The sequence below is a fragment of the Urocitellus parryii genome, chromosome 4, assembly GCF_045843805.1.
Source record: "Urocitellus parryii isolate mUroPar1 chromosome 4, mUroPar1.hap1, whole genome shotgun sequence".
Taxonomy (NCBI): Eukaryota; Metazoa; Chordata; class Mammalia; order Rodentia; family Sciuridae; genus Urocitellus; species Urocitellus parryii.
In genome coordinates this window covers 211,545,509-211,561,250 of record NC_135534.1, presented here as the reverse complement: position 1 = coordinate 211,561,250, position 15,742 = coordinate 211,545,509, and the positions used below count along the sequence as shown (strand labels likewise).

General features: G+C 50.1%; 1 protein-coding gene across 1 annotated transcript in view; it reads right to left on the bottom strand.

The window, feature by feature from the left end:
* Cacna1b (calcium voltage-gated channel subunit alpha1 B) overlaps nt 1–15,742 on the bottom strand; it is a 144,706-nt gene that overhangs the window by 9,436 nt on the left and 119,528 nt on the right. The window contains exons 35-36 of the mRNA XM_077797372.1: nt 13,413–13,509; nt 10,611–10,719 (exon numbers count right to left, since the gene is read on the bottom strand). Coding sequence (XP_077653498.1) covers nt 10,611–10,719; nt 13,413–13,509 — 206 coding nt within the window. The remainder of the gene's footprint in view (nt 1–10,610; nt 10,720–13,412; nt 13,510–15,742) is intronic.

The following is a 15,742-nucleotide window of genomic DNA, read 5'->3' as shown; positions in this document are numbered from 1 at the left end:
TGCGTGTGTGTTGCCTGTCTGTTCAGTGTGTTGCCTGTCTGTGTAGTGTGCTGCCTGTGTGCATGTGTGCTGCCTGTGTGCAGTGTGCTGCCTGTGTGTGCAGCGTGCTGCCTGTGTACACAAGTGTGCTGCCTGTCTGTGCAGTGTGCTGCCTGTGTGCGTGTGTGTTGCCTGTCTGTTCAGTGTGTTGCCTGTGTGCAGTGTGCTGCCTGTGAGCAATGTGCTGCCTGTGTGCGTGTGTGTTGCCTGTCTGTTCAGTGTGTTGCCTGTCTGTGTAGTGTGCTGCCTGTGTGCATGTGTTCTGCCTGTGTGCAGTGTGCTGCCTGTGTGTGCAGTGTGCTGCCTGTGTACACAAGTGTGCTGCCTGTCTGTGCAGTGTGCTGCCTGTGTGCGTGTGTGTTGCCTGTCTGTTCAGTGTGTTGCCTGTGTGCAGTGTGATGTCTGTGTGCATGTGTGCTGCCTGTTTGTGCAGTGTGCTGCCTGTGTGCATGTGTGCTGCCTGTGTGTAGTGGGCTGCCTATGTGTGCATGTGTGCTGCCTGTGAGCAGTGTGCTGCCTGTGTGCAGTGTGCTGCCTTTATGTGCAGTGTGCTGCCTGTCTCTGTAGTGTGCTGCCTGTGTGCATGTGTGCTGCCTGTGTGCATGTGTGCTGCCTGTGTGCACAGTGTGCTGCCTGTGTGCACAAGTGTGCTGCCTGTGTGTGTGTGTTGCCTATGTGCAGTGTGCTGCCTGTGTGCAGTGTGCTGCCTGTCTGTGCAGTGTGCTGCCTGTGTGCAGTGTGATGCCTGTGTGCATGTGTGCTGCCTGTGTGCACAAGTGTGCTGCCTGTGTGCGTGTGTGTTGCCTGTCTGTGCAGTGTGCTGCCTGTATGAGCAGTGTGCTGCCTGTGTGTGCAGTGTGCTGCCTGTGTGTGCAGTGTGCTGCCTGTGTACGCAAGTTGTGCTGCCTGTCTGTGCAGTGTACTGCCTGTGTGCATGTGTGCTGCCTGTGTGCATGTGTGCTGCCTGTGTGTAGTGTGCTGCCTGTGTGCATGTGTGCTGCCTATGTGTAGTGTGCTGCCTGTGAGCAGTGTGCTGCCTGTGTGCATGTGTGCTGCCTGTGTGTAGTGTGCTGCCTGTGTGAGTAGTGTGCAGCCTGTGTGCATGTGTGCTGCCTGACTGTGCAGTGTGCTGCCTGTGTGCACAAGTGTGCTGCCTGTGTGCGTGTGTGCTGCCTGTGTGCAGTGTGCTGCCTGTCTGTGTAGTGTGCTGCCTGTGTGCAGCCTGCGTGCAATGTGCTGCTTGTCTGTGTAGTATGCTGCCTGTCTGTGTAGTGTGCTGCCTGTGTGCAGTGTGCTGCCTGTCTGTGCAGTGTGCTGCCTGTGTGCAGCCTGTGTGCAGTGTGCTGCCTGTGTGCATGTGTGCTGCCTATCTGTGCAGTGTGTTGCCTGTCTGTGTAGTGTGCTGCCTGTGTACAGCCTATATGCAGTGTGCTGCCTGTCTATGCAGTGTGATGCCTGTGTGCAGTGTGCTGTCTGTGTAGTGTACTGCCTGTGTGCAGTGTGCTGCCTGTGGGCATGTGTGCTGCCTGTGTGCAGTGTGCTGCCTTGTCTGTGGAGTGTGCTGCCTGTGTGTGCAATGTGCTGCCTGTGTGTGCTGCTTGTGTGTACATGTGTGCTGCCTGTGTGCAGCCTGTCTGTGCTGCTTGTGTGTGCATGTGCGCTGCCTCTTTGTACTGCCTGTGTGCATGTGTGCTGCCTGTGTGTGATGCTTGTGTGTGCATGTGTGCTGCCTCTTTGTGCTGCCTTTGTGTGCTGCCTGTGTGCATATGTGCTGCCTCTTTGTGCTGCCTGTGTGCATGTGCGCTGCCTGTGTGTGCTACTGTGTGCATGTGCACTGCCTCTTTGTGCTGCCTGTGTGCATGTGTGCTGCCTGTGTGTGCTGCTTGTGTGCATATGTGCTGCCTCTTTGTGCTGCCTGTGTGCATGTGTGCTGCCTATGTGTGCTGCTATGTGCATGTGTGCTGCCTCTTTGTGCTGCCTGTGTGCATGTGTGCTGCCTGTGTGTGCTACTGTGTGCATGTGCACTGCCTCTTTGTGCTGCCTGTGTGTGCATGTGTGCTGCCTGTGTGTGCTGCTTGTGTGCATGAGTGCTGCCTCTTTGTGCTGCCTGTGTGCATGTGTGCTGCCTATGTGTGCTGCTGTGTGCATGTGCGCTGCCTCTTTGTGCTGCCTGTGTGCATTTGTGCTGCCTGTGTGCAGTGTGCTGCTTGTGTGTGCATGTGTGCTGCCTGTGTGTGCTGCTTGTGTGCATGTGCGCTTCCTCTTTGTGCTGCCTGTGTGCATGAGTGCTGCCTGTGTGTGCCGCTGTGTGCATGTGTGCTGCCTGTGTGCTGCCTGTGTGCATGTGTGCTGCCTGTGTGTGCTGCTTGTGTGTGCATGTGTGCTGCCTCTTTGTGCTGCCTGTGTGCATGTGCGCTGCCTCTTTGTGCTGCCTGTGTGCATGTGTGCTGCCTACGTGTGCTGCTGTGTGCATGTGCATTGCCTCTTTGTGCTGCCTGTGTGTGCATGTGTGTTGCCTGTGTGTGCTGCTTGTGTGCTGCTTGTGTGCTGCTTGTGTGTGCATGTGCGTTGCCTCTTTGTGCTGCCTGAGTGCGTGTGTGCTGCCTGTGTGTGCTGCTTGTGTGTGCATGTGTGCTTCCTATGTGTGGGAGGGTAGCAATGGTAATTTAGAAGTGACACAGTAGCAGTTCAATCACTCATCCACTCATTCAACAATACTAAGCACCCATTAGATGACAGGTACTGTTTTACGTGTCAGGACAGAAAATCAGAAAATAAAAAAAAAAATTCTAAAACTTCCTTTATGAGTTTGTACTCTGTTCTGCAGAGTAGCAGAAAGTAAAGAAATGCAGTACATTGAACAGTGAGAAGTGCCAAGGACAGGAAGAGCAAAGTGGGGAGAGGAAAGAAGTCCGCAGAGGGCTAAATTTTGGACAGGATGGTCAAGAAGTTCCCAGGAGGAAGGCGTCATACCTGTGAGACCCTGCAGGCAGAAAAGGACCGCAAGTACCAAGGCCTTTGTGCCAGAAAGGGAGTATGGTGGGGCAGAGGAGGGAGCAGATGGGAAGCCAGCAAGATAAATAACCTGGTTTTGTTTTCTTTAACACCAGTTTTATTAAGGCCTAATTCACATCACTACAATTCATCCTTTGTAGTTCTGCCATTCTATATATTGATGAAGGCACCCACCACCCTAATCAAGATGCACAACAGCCTCATGCCCCCAGCCCTCTGAGCCCGTGGCCAGTCAGTCCTCAGCCCTGCTCCCAGCCCTGTGGTTGCTCGTGTGTTTGTGTCTCGCAGTTCTGCATCCTTCAGAACATCAGGTGAGCAGCGCGCATCTCACTCTGCAGGGTGTTTGAGACTCCTGATAATGCTGGCACTGCTGTTTTTTTCCTTCATTGCCAAATATTATTTCAGTGCGACAATGTGTTGGTTTGTCCACTCATCTCCAGTTGATGGACACATGAGCTGTTTACAGTTCAGGGCAATTGTGAACAAAGCCATAAACATCTGCATGCAGGCTTCCATCTCCTAATGAAAAGGCTGAGCCACCTAAGCATCAGAAAATTGTTTGGCAAAGGGCTGTACCATTTTGGATTATTACCAGGAACACGTAAGAATTTCAGTTGCCTTGCTTAATACTGTCAATCAAGAGAGTATTTTAGTCTTATAATGGCATGTAGTGTTATCTCATCTTATTAATTTTTCCAATTAGATCTTTATATGTGCTTGTGTACTTTCATGTATCTTCTTTGGCAATGTGTCTATTCACATCTTCTACCATTATTCACTGATTGTGTTCTTCTATTTCTTTCTCGTGTGGGTGTGTGTGTGTGCGTGTGCGTGCGCATGCACACACATGCATGTACTTGGGATTGAACCCAGGGCCCTAAACATGCTAAGCATGCACTCTACTAGTAAGCCACATCCCCAGTTCTTTTTATTTTTTGAGACAGGGCTTGCTAAGTTACCAAGGCTGGCCTTGAACTTGGGAGATTGCAGGCCTGTGCCCTTGTGTTTATTTTCTTATGACTTGTTAAATTTTTTTTTTGCAATTTCAGTTTTTATTATCTCTATATCTATTTATCATTAACATAACACCAAATTGCCTTACAGAAATATTATAAAAGCTTCCTTTAATTTTAACAGTGTTCAAAAGTCCACATTTCCTTATCTCTGTATAGTCCTCCTCGGCACCATCACTCATTTTAAACATGGGCAGTCCTTAGCAAGAAAAGTGAAGCAGGAGGCACCACAGTACCAAACCTTAAACTATACTACAGAGCCACAGTAACAAAAACTGGCATGGTATTGGCACCAAAACAGACATGTAGACCAGTGGTACAGAATAGAAGACACGAGACAAACCCACATATATACAGTTATCTCATACTAGACAAAGGTGCCAAAAACATTTCTTGGAGAAAAGACAGCCTCTTTACCAAACGGTGCTGGGAAAACTGGGAATCCATATGTAACAAAATGAAACTAAACTCCTATCTCTCACCCTGCACAAAACTCAACTTAAAGTGGATCAAAGACTTAGGCACTAGAACAGAGACCCTGCGCCTAATAGAAAAAGTAGGCCCAAGTCTTCACCATGTTGACTTAGGAGTTGACTTCCTTAACAAGTCTCCTGAAGTGCAAGGAGTGAAATCAAGAATCAATAAATGGGACGGATCCGAACTAAAAAGCTTCTTCACAGTGAAGAGAGAGCCTTAGAATGGGAGAGAATCTTTATAACATGCCCCTCAGATAGAACATTAATCTCCAGGATATATAAAGACCTCAAAAAATTCAACACAGAAAAAAAAAAAACCAAATAACTCAATCAATAAATGGGCCAAGGAACTGAACAGAAACTTTACAGAAGAAATACAATCAATCAATAAATACCCAAAAAATGTTCAACATCTCTAGCAATTAGAGAAATGCAAAGCAAAATTACTCTAAGATTTTATCTCACTCCAGTCTGAATGGCAGTTATCAAAAATATAAGCAAGAATAAATGTTGGCAAGGATGTGAGGGAAAAGATACACTCATACATTGCTGGTGGGACTGCAAATTGGTGCAACCATTATGGAAAGCAGTATGGTGATTCCTCAGAAAACTTGGAATGGAAGCACCATTTGACCCAGTTATCACACTCTTTGGTTTAAACCCAGAGGACTTAAAGATCGGCATACTACAGTGATGGAGCCACATCAATGTTTATAGCAGCTCGATTCACAATAGCTACACTATGGAACCAACCTAAATGCTTTTCAGCAGATGAATGAATAAAGTAAATGTGGTATATATACATAATGAAATATTACTCAAGTCTTAAAGAAGAATAAAATCATGGCATTTGCAGGTCAATGGATGGAGCTGGAGAATATCATGCTAAGCGAAATAAACCAATCCTCCAAAACCAAAGGCCGAATGTTTTCTCTGATATGCAGATGCTAATTCACAATAAGGGGGTGCTAGGGAAAAATAGAGGTACTTTGGATTAGGCAGAGGGGAATGAAGGGAGGGGAGTGGGTACAGGGGTAGAAAGAACAGTAGAACAAATCAGACAGTATTACCCAACATACATATATGATTACATGATCAGTGTGATTCTACATTATGTACAATCAGAAGAATGAGAAGTTATACTCCACTTATGAATGATATGTCAAAATGCATTCTGTTAGAATAAATTTTTAAAAAATCACCCTGATAGAAAAGGACAAGGGCATGGACAGGGAATTCCTAAATTTGCACGAAGAGATGCTAATTAGAAGAATTAAGAATTTTACATATTTGCGTGGGCTCTCTCTCCTCCAGCGAGGAGGTCCACAGAACTGGGTAGAGGAGAGTGTGGCTGCGGGGTCACGGATCAAGACCTCTGGAGACCAAGCTGGAAGCAGGTCTGACTTTATTGCATAGTTACCATGCATATAACAGTAGCTAAGCAGATTATAGGCAGCCACCAATACAATTTCTTGCCAACTGTACTTGAGGCAACCAATCAAGGAGCGGGCCATGGAGCGAGTACTTACACACAGTCTAATGCCCAGGGCTGTGCCTACAGGGTAAGTGGTTTGCCGCTCACGCCTAGCATACGGGGAGTGGTTTGCCACTCAGGTGCCCTTAACATATGTCATGTAGGAAGTACTCCATGCACTTATCCTCACACATACTGTCTTTGAGTTGTAAAGGTTGAGAGTTAGGGGTTTAGTTTCATTTTGTTACATATGGATTCCCAGTTCTCCTAGGACCATTTGATGAAGAGGCTGTCTTTTCTCCAAGAAATGTTTTCAGCACCTTTGTCTAGTATGAGATAACTGTATTTATGCAGGTTTGTCTCTGTGTCTTCTATTCTGTACCACTGGTCTACATGTCTGTTTTGGTGTCAATACCATGCCAGTTTTTGTTACTATGGCTCTGTAGTATAGTTTAAGGTTTGGTACTGTGATGCCTCCTGCTTCACTTTTCTTGCTAAGGACTGCTTTGGCTATTCTGGGTCTCTTATTTTCCAAATGAATTTCAGGAGTGCTTTTTCTGTTTCTATGAAGAATGTTGTTTATTTTCTTATTGTGACTTTTATAATATATTATGGATACCATACTTATATTGGATATGTGTTAAGCAAATATCTTTTCTAAATCTTAGGCTTGTCTTCATTTTCTTAAATACCTTTTTATTTGGGGGCAGTGCTAGGGATGGAATCCAGGCCCTTGCACATAATAATGTAAGTGCTCAACTGCTGAGCTATATCTTCAGTCCCTTAAATATCTTTGGAAGAGCAAAAATTTTATTTATTTTTGAGACAGGATCTCACTATGATGCCCAGGCAGGCCTTGAACTTAGAACCCTCCTGCCTTGGCTTCCTGAGTTGCTATGATTACAGGTATACAACACTTTGCACAGCTAAAATTTTAATTTTGGAAATTAGATGTTTTTTTTTTTTTTTTTTGGAGTGGTAGGGATTGAACCCAGGGTCTCACACATGCTGGGCAAGCTCTACCACTGCAATATGTCCCCAGCCTAGAAGTTTTAATTTTTTTAATATTTATTTATTTTTTTAGTTTTAGGTGGACACAATATCTTTATTTTATTTTTATGTGGTGCTGGGGATCAAACTGAGTGCCTCATGCATGCAAGCTGAGCACACTACCACTGAGCCACAACTCTAGCCCAAAAGTTTTAATTTTAATGAAGTTGTTTATCAACTTGTTTTTTTATGGTTGATGTATTTTGTGTGTTAAGAAATTTCTGCCTAACTCAAAGTTGCCAACATTTTGTTCCAGAAGTTTTATGTTTTGAGATTCTATATTTGTCTATGACCCATTTCAAGTGCTACAGATTGAATTGCTTTCCCCAAAAATTCACTTAAAAAAGCCTCATCACTGATGTGACCATGTTGGAAGACCAGGCCTGTCACAAGGTAATTGGTATTAAATGAGGGCCTAAGGGTGGAGCCTGACCCATAGGGTCTGTGTCCTTATAAGACCCCAGAGAGGGCACGCGTATTCTCTCACCTTGTGCAGAGGAAAGGCCATGAGATGACAGCAAAAAGACAGCTGCCTAGAAGCCAAAAGAGTAGTCCTCGGAACAAAGCCTACGCTGCCTGCACTTTGATCTCAGATTTCGCAGCCTCCAGAACTTCAGGAGGTAAGTTTCTGTTTGCTTAAGCTGCCCAGTCTTTGGTATTAAGTGCAGGCAGCCTGAGCAGACTAAGATCGTGGGAGTCAAGAATTTTTTTCATGTTGCATATACTTGTCTGAATTTTTCCAGCAGTATCTGTTGGGAATGATGATCTTTTCCCCTTTAATTGCCTTGCAACTTTGTTGAAATCAGCTGATCCCATGAGTGAGAGAATCTATTCTGCCCATTGCTCTGTGTCTCCACCCTTTTATCCACACATAGATCAAGGATGCTTTGTAGAAAAGGGTAAGTTTCGAACTCTGTTCTTCATTTTCAGAACTATCATTCAAGTCCTTTTGCTTTTCTCATAAATTTTGGATTTGATTTGTGAATTACTACCAAGAAGCCTGTTGATTTTGATGATTAATGTAGAGAGAACTGATGTCCCAGCAACACCGAGTCTTCACATCCATGAACATCACACAGAAACGCTCCATGTATTTACGTTTTCTGATTTCTCTTATGAATGTTTTCTAACTGATAGCCCACACATCCTGAGTGAAGACTCTAAGTAATTCCATGGTTGTGGTGCTACTTTCATGAGCCCTTTGCTTCCATTTCAGCCACTCACTGCCAGCCCAGAGTCACACATTGACCTTTGTGTACTGGCCTTGCATCCTGTGAGCCTGTTACACTCACTAGTTTCAGCAACTTTTACAACAGACTCTTTGGGACTTTTCGCACAGGTAGTCATGCCAGTGGTGTACACAGGGACTTCTACTTCTCGCTCTCATTCTTCTTCTTGCCTTATCACAGTGACTGAGACATCAAGTACCACACTGAACATAGGTGGTGACTGTAGATCTCTGCTTTGTTCCTGATCCTAGAAGGAGAGAATCTGTCTTTCTTTGTTTAAATATGGCATTAGCTGAAGTTTTCCCATAGATAACGTTTATCATTTTGGGATGATATGTTAGGCTTGAAGGAAGTTTCTTTCTGAGCTTACATAGAAATTTTATCATGAACTAATATTACATTTTGTCAAATGCTTTTTCTCTGTGATTACTGATACCATACAGTTTTAATTGTTTAATGTGGTAAATTACATTCATTGAGTTTTGAACACCAAACCAGCCTTGCACTCCTGGAATAAACCCCAACTATATCACTATGCACTGTCTTCTTTTATGTATTGCTAAATTCTGTTTGATAAAGTTGTGTTGAAGATTTCTATATCTCTGTTCATGAGGCATATGGGTCTATAAATTTATTTTTGTGTTATATCATTGATTTTAGGATCAAAGTAAAGCTTATTTAAAATAGGGTGGGAAATACTCTCTCTTTTTGTATTTTCTGGAGGAGTCTATAGGATTAACCAAAGTCTAAATATTTCTCAATAAATGTTTAGTAGACTTGACCAGTGATACCATCTAGGCCTGGAATTTCTCTGTTGGAAGGCTTCTTACTATTAGTTTATTTAACACAAATAGCATCACTGAGGTTATCTCCACTTGAAAGAGCTCGGTAGTTTGTGTTCTCAAGGAATTTTTCCATTTCACCTAAGTTGTTGAATTCACTGATGTGATGTTGACCATAACATTCCATTGCTATCCTTTCCCTGTTAACAGGATCCACAGTGATGCCCTTCTTTTATTCCTTACATTGGTTATCTGCAGCTTCTCTCTTCATCAGAGGAAAAAGAGGACCATCAACTGTGTTGGTTTTTCCCTGATCATTCAGGTTGTCATGCTGAAGGGCAGACACAGACCAGGTCAACAGCTGCAGCAACTCATCAAGAGTTGACAGGCTGGGACCAGGAGCTGGCAGTTGGCAGAGAGATAGAAGTAAACACTTCCTGGATATATTTTGAAGGCAGAGTCAAGAAGATAATGATAAGAGAGCAAACACAAATCCAAAATTAAAAGGAGAAACGGCAACAAGGATGATTCCAAGGTTTGGCTATGGAGCAGGATGAATAGGTCTCCACTGATGAGGCCAGGAGACTGGGAGACCTGGAGCTAAGTTCACGGGAGTCAGCTGTGCAGCACTGACTGGGCTTCCAGGTGACACAGAAACTTGAGGAACACTGGGGTGGGCCAAAATACAAGACTCAGTTCCTAATATTCAAAGCCCTGGGAATAGGTGAGGTGGTGAAGGAGCAAGCAGAGACAATGCTTTTGAGGCAAAGAGAATGCTTTGAAGCATACTGCCATTCAGAGTGAGGGAGGCAAGAAAAAAATGAGAGATGTAAAAGGTTTCAAGCAGAAGGGAGTGGGAACGGAGGAGGGCTGCAGCAGGGCCACAAGGTGAGCACTGAAAACTGACCTCTGGGTTCTTCAACATGACACAGACCCAACAGAGTGGGCCATGAGCCCAAGTGTGGACTGGAAAAGAGAACCAGAGAGCAGAGACCAGCACAGGGAGCTGGCTGCTAAGAAGGAAGGAATCAACAGAGAGGAGAGAGCAGAAGCCTTTAAAGGAAGGAGAAATTGATACAAGTAACCCAGTAGAGGGGAAGTCCACTGAGCCAGAGCTAACGCAGGTGTGTGATGTCCCTGAGGAGTGGGACCTGGTGTGCAGGGGGCTGGCCTCAATGTCTCCCAGCAGGAAAGGGGCGGAGCCCCAGGGTAGATGCAGGGCAGGGCAGGGCAGGGACAGCCGGTCCCGTCTGGTGGCTTCAGGCTCTCTGTGAATGGGAAGGGAGCAGAAGGCACCTGCAGCCTGGGCTGGACCATGTCTGGCCACCACTGCTGGCGGTGCCTTGGCCTCCTGCCTGAAGATGGGGCCACTGCATTGCTCACGTGTGGACACTACCAGGAGCTAGAGCTGCTGCTGGGTACAGCTGTCCCTCCAGACAGAGCCGCCTCCCCACTCTTCCCTGCAGATCACGTGGGTTGGTTCTCTAGGCAGTGGTCATGGTCTGCCCTCCCTCCTCTGAGACCTCACCTACCTGGGGCCAGCTTGATCTCCAGTGCAGTTCGAATGAGGGCCATCAGCGTGGATGTGAAGTGCACAGTCATGTCCTCACTGGAGATGGGCATGTTCATGCGAACCAGGCGCTGGGGAGGAGTGGGGGCAGGTCAGGGCCAGGTGCGACGGGGTCACCCCACCCTAGGACTATGCCGTGCTCAGAGTCCATGGAGGCCTGCTGAGCTCCCTGAGGTGGTCCCTGCAGGTACCTAGGCCAAGCGAGTCTGGGTGGATGGGAGTTTTGCCAGCATTCACACTCACCCTCGGCCCTACCCTCACCTGAGCTAAGGATTCTCCTGGCTGTAGAAAAGTGGGGAGTCAAGTCAGGATGTGGGGCCAGGAGCCAGGGCTTCGGGGAAAACAGGGACACTCTCAGCCAGAGGGATGTTTGTCCACTGCCCCAGGATAGAAAAAGGGACTGTGGCCTCGGCTAAGGAAGGCCCAAGACAGAGGCCTCGAGGAGGGTTCACAGACAGGAGGGGGCTCCTGTCCTGCCCTCCGTCGTCTGGCCTCCTTCTGTGCAGCTGGTGATCTGGACCAGAGGTGATGGCCCTGAGTGTCGCTCTGAGACCCAGGTGGCACGGAGCACCCCTCAAGGGGCGACTTTAACTCAGGCCCATAAGGGCTCCACCTCTTGCCATCAGAAGGCAGAGAACATCTCAGCTCAAGGCAGCGAGAGGAGTCCTCCAGACCAGCTCCTTCCAGTCAGAAGGATCCAGAACTGAGGGCACTGCAGAGGACCTCCGGCTCCTCCAGCCACAGCTCGGGTGGCCAGGAACACTCTCTCCCCGTCCCCGTGTTGAGTGGGCCCTTTCCCTCTCCTCAGTTTCTAGGGCAGAGCAGTTGGAGACAGGCACATTGGCAGCATGGTCCTCTGGGCTGGGCCCATAGCTGACCAGAGCCTCAGGCACTGAGAGCCAAGGAGGCCTAGAGGAAAAATGGGGGATTGGGTGCATCTGGGGTGCTACATGGAGCCCACAAGCACCCTGACCACGCTGTCCACTGCCCATGATGGGGGCTGCAGTCAGGAACTCCTCACTGGGGTGTGTACCCTATGGTAGCACAGTCCTCTAGTCCCTTCCCTGGGGAGGCTACGCAGCCCTGTACCCAGCATCCTGGCCCTGCATTCTGTGGCCTCAGTGTGACAGAGGTGGGGGTGCCGAAGACACAAGCCAGACGTTGTCCCCCGAATGCTGGCAAAGCTCCACTTGGCACATCCAGCCATGGTGTCAGGACCTCACACAGCATGTGTGCTGTACACCAGGAAAAACCTGCTTCCCAGAGCATGGCGTCCCTGCAGACCGGCACCGATGGCAGTGCGAGAGGCCAAGGAATTCCTCTCCCAGGGAGGGGAGTCGGGATGGGAGTGAAAGAGGAGCAAGCAGATGGTTTCCCAGAGGGGAGAGCTCCGTCCAGGGCGCTTGAGGGCTGCACTCACCAGGGATCCCACTACCTGCCCAGGGCCCCCAAGGGCCAGGGACCTCTGAGAAGTATCAGGGCAAGGTCAGGGCAAACAGGTATCAGCTCCCTCCCCAGCTCCCCAGGGCCATTCATTCCCACTCTGGAGCCTTCCAGGGTCTCACCACACCCAAAACCTCGGAGTCAGGTGGCAAGGCTGGGCAGGGCCTCGCAGCCTGCCACCCAGCCTGGTGTCAATGTGGACAGAGCTCTCCCTCCTGGGGTCACAGCTACAGCCTTGCATGCAGGGCCTCTGGCAGACACAACCCGCATGCGAGCCAGGGGTGGGGAGGGGCCGAGGAAAACACCAGAGGCATCTGTGTGTGGCTGGGAGGAGCTGCTCAGCTCCCACAGGCTGCTCAGAATCAGGTGGCAGATGAAGACCTAGAATGGGGCACAGAGACAGGGTGGACAGGAGACACCCAGCGAATTGGGGAAACTCTGGGAGACGCTCTCTTAGACAGAGGGAGACACAGGCCAGTCCTGTTTGCTGGAAGCAGTGGGGCCCAGAAGGGGTCCAGAAGGGGTGGGTGATTGATGATGGTATGGGCAGGGACAGCAGGCTTGGCCTGCCCAGCCCCAGGAGGAAGGCCAGGAGACACCCTGGGTCTATCCCTTCCTTACAGTTTGGCCACCTTGACTCCAGGCCCTGAGAACGTGCTTCTCCTGCAGTGGCCGCTGAAACCCCATGAATGATAGCAAAATGCCCCTCTACACCCTTTCTTTCTTGAAACCACAGTGCTTCCCTCCCACCATGGAGCCCAGGAGCCTCTGGAGACTGTAGCCTGGCCTGGGAACCTGTACTTAAAGAGCTCGGCAGGCAGTTGTATGCAGAAGCACCAGAGGTCCTGCAGTTCCCACGTGCACCCAGGGCCTGACCTGAGGACCTGACAATATCACCCACACTAGAGCCTAGGAAACAGGGCAGCCAGAGTGGCTCTGAGCCCAGAAAAAAAACCACCTCTGTCCAAGAAACTGGTCTGTCCCCTCATTCCTAGGAAGGGAAAGGCAGGGTGAAGGGCAGAGAATGACCTAAACTCTGGCTCCATCTTCCTGAGCCTCTCTGGGGCTGTCAGCAGAGGGGGCAGCCAGCGCTGCGTACCCTGGGCCAGTGCAGAGACATGGTGGTGGCCATGTCCCCTTGTCTGGGATAGGAGCAGAGAGGGAATGGGGTAGAGGAGACAGGAACAGGGAGGCAGCCGGGTGCAGTCAGCCAACAAGCCCTGAGGAAGCAGACAGGAGAGCCCAGGAGCACCCTGCGGCTGCAGGCCGGGCAGGCCCAGCCCTGGCACAGACAGCTCTGGGGTGCAGGCTCAGGGTCTACCTTGTATGCAACTCGAGCAGGGCACTTCTTCCCCAGCCCCAGAGGCGGGGACATGTGCTTCAGCATCTCAAACATGTCATTGTAACTGATGCGCCCACTGGAAACCCGTCCCAGAGAGGCCCAGGCACAGTGGGTGGTCCACGGGAGGAGGCACAGCAGGAGGGGCAGAGCAGGGAGCAGGGGCAGGGAAGAAGCAGACAAGAAAACAGATCCAGTTAATCAGTGTCCGGTTAGATGCCCACAACCAAGAGGCAAAGTGAGGGCTCTCTCTGCTTGACTGGACCCTGCGGCCCCACCCCCAGCCTCACCTCCTCACTCCAGCCCCACGCAGGACAGCGGGCAGGGTGACGTCTGAGCTAATGAACATGGAGGGAAAGGGCTGCATCGGGGCGGCTTTGGGCTGTGAATTTCTGGTTTACTCTTTTAGAACACAGATAAGGCCAAATCAGAAAGCGCTGTTTCACCATGCGGGAAGAGCTGCGGAGTGCTGTGGAGACAACGCTGTGGCTGAGCCACAGCTGCTACGGCCACTGCCGCAGCAGTCAGATTGGCTCCCAGGTGAGACCAGAGGCTAGAGTGAGGAAAATCTGCAACAGACCAGGAAACTAGAGAGGGAGTCTGGAAGCTCTATAGCCAAATTCGACCCTGGGTCAAGTCCTGCTCCAAGCCCAGAGACGCCCGAGGCCAACCCGGGCAGGGCTGCTGCTGGGGTCAGGGCTGGGTAGGGAGGAGACTGAGGTGGGGAGCAGCTGGGCAGGCATGGCCTGGTGCCACTCTTGCACCGCCTGACAGCATAAGTCCCACCAACAGAGAGGCAAGCCTCCTGGTGGGCCTGGAACCCAAGGCTTGGACTCAGGGAGGTGTCTGAGGCTTGTGATGAAGTGTTCCCCAAGCAGAGAGGCCACTGGGTCTGGGGCCTCCCTCAGCCCTTGGGTGCCTGCTCCCAGGCTTGGGATCCCAGAGGCACAGCAGGTTCAGACCCAGCCTCTTCCTGGCAGGTGGGTCTCCCAACACTGCTCTCCTCCCATAGTTCTACACCAGGGGCTCCTCCACTGTGCTGAGCAGATCCATCTAGAAGCAATGCATGTGGGCTTATCTTTGGGCCCCACTCTGTCTCTGCCTCCCCCAAACCCCCAGAGAACCAGAAACCTCATAGGAACCAGAGGGGCAGCTGCTCCTGTTTACTAGTGTCCAAGTTCCCTCCCACGGGCCCTCAGCCTCTGGCCTATCTGACCATCAGCCCACCCACGAGAGCCTGGAGGAAAAACCCGAGACGGCTGCATCCTGGTGCAGAACCTGGCCCCACCCAGTGGCTGGTCCTGGCTGACATGGCCTGGCCAGAAAGCCTTCTGTGCACTGTCTCCAAAAGCTGCCTGCCCCCAGCCAGCTGGAGGGATCAGGGAGATTGTCAGGGAACCAAAGCATCAAGGAGGCCAGAGTGCGGGGCAGGGCAGGGCAGAAGGAAGAGAGGTGAGGTGTCATCATTCCCAAACCAGGCAGGGAGTGTGTGCTGTGTTTGCGATTCGGGCAGGGAAGTATGTTGGATGGAGGCTCTGAAGTTGCAAACCTTGTAGGCCAACCTACGAGGGCAGTTCTTCCCTAAGCCAACGGGTGGCGCAATACAACGCAACAAACTGTACATATCCTTATAATGAATCCGGCAACTGGAAAGGAAATGTCACAGGTTATGGCAACAAAGGCAGGGTGCAGCCCATCCCGCCCACCCACCCAGCAGGAGGGGAGGACGTGGTCTTGAGCAGTCCTGAAGGAGGCGGGAGTGCAGCTGGGTAGGTCAACTGCTGCAGGCCTGGGGTTGGGAGCTCCCCAGGAGGTGTGTCAATCCCAAGATAAATTCTGGAGCCCAAGTATTCTGCAAAGGTAGAACACATCCACTCCCACAGGCCCACGCTGAGCCCCCATTCTGCACACACTGCTCCCTCCCCGTGCTTGGTGGGGCTCACCTGGGCCTGCCATGCCCTCCCTGTCTCTGTCTGCCCCTCTCACTCCCTGAGTGCTGGGGCCTCTCTCCACAAGTTTCTTTTTACCCATCACAGCAACCAGAGGAAAAACCCAGATGAGATAGCTGTATCCTGGGGCAGATGTCCCCTGACAGTCCCCATCTCCCTGACACACTGTGTGTTGCCCTGGAACCTGCTGGTCCAGCTAAGGACACCCTTCTCCAGGACCAGCAACCCTGGGCCACCACTGTTGCCCTCCTCTCCTATGCTATAGTCCCCTTTTTCCAATCAGTTCCAAGTCATGTCAAATTTCTTCTGGAAGAAGAAGAGAAACCTTCACTCTGGCTTCACCCAAGGTGGCTTGCTCACCTG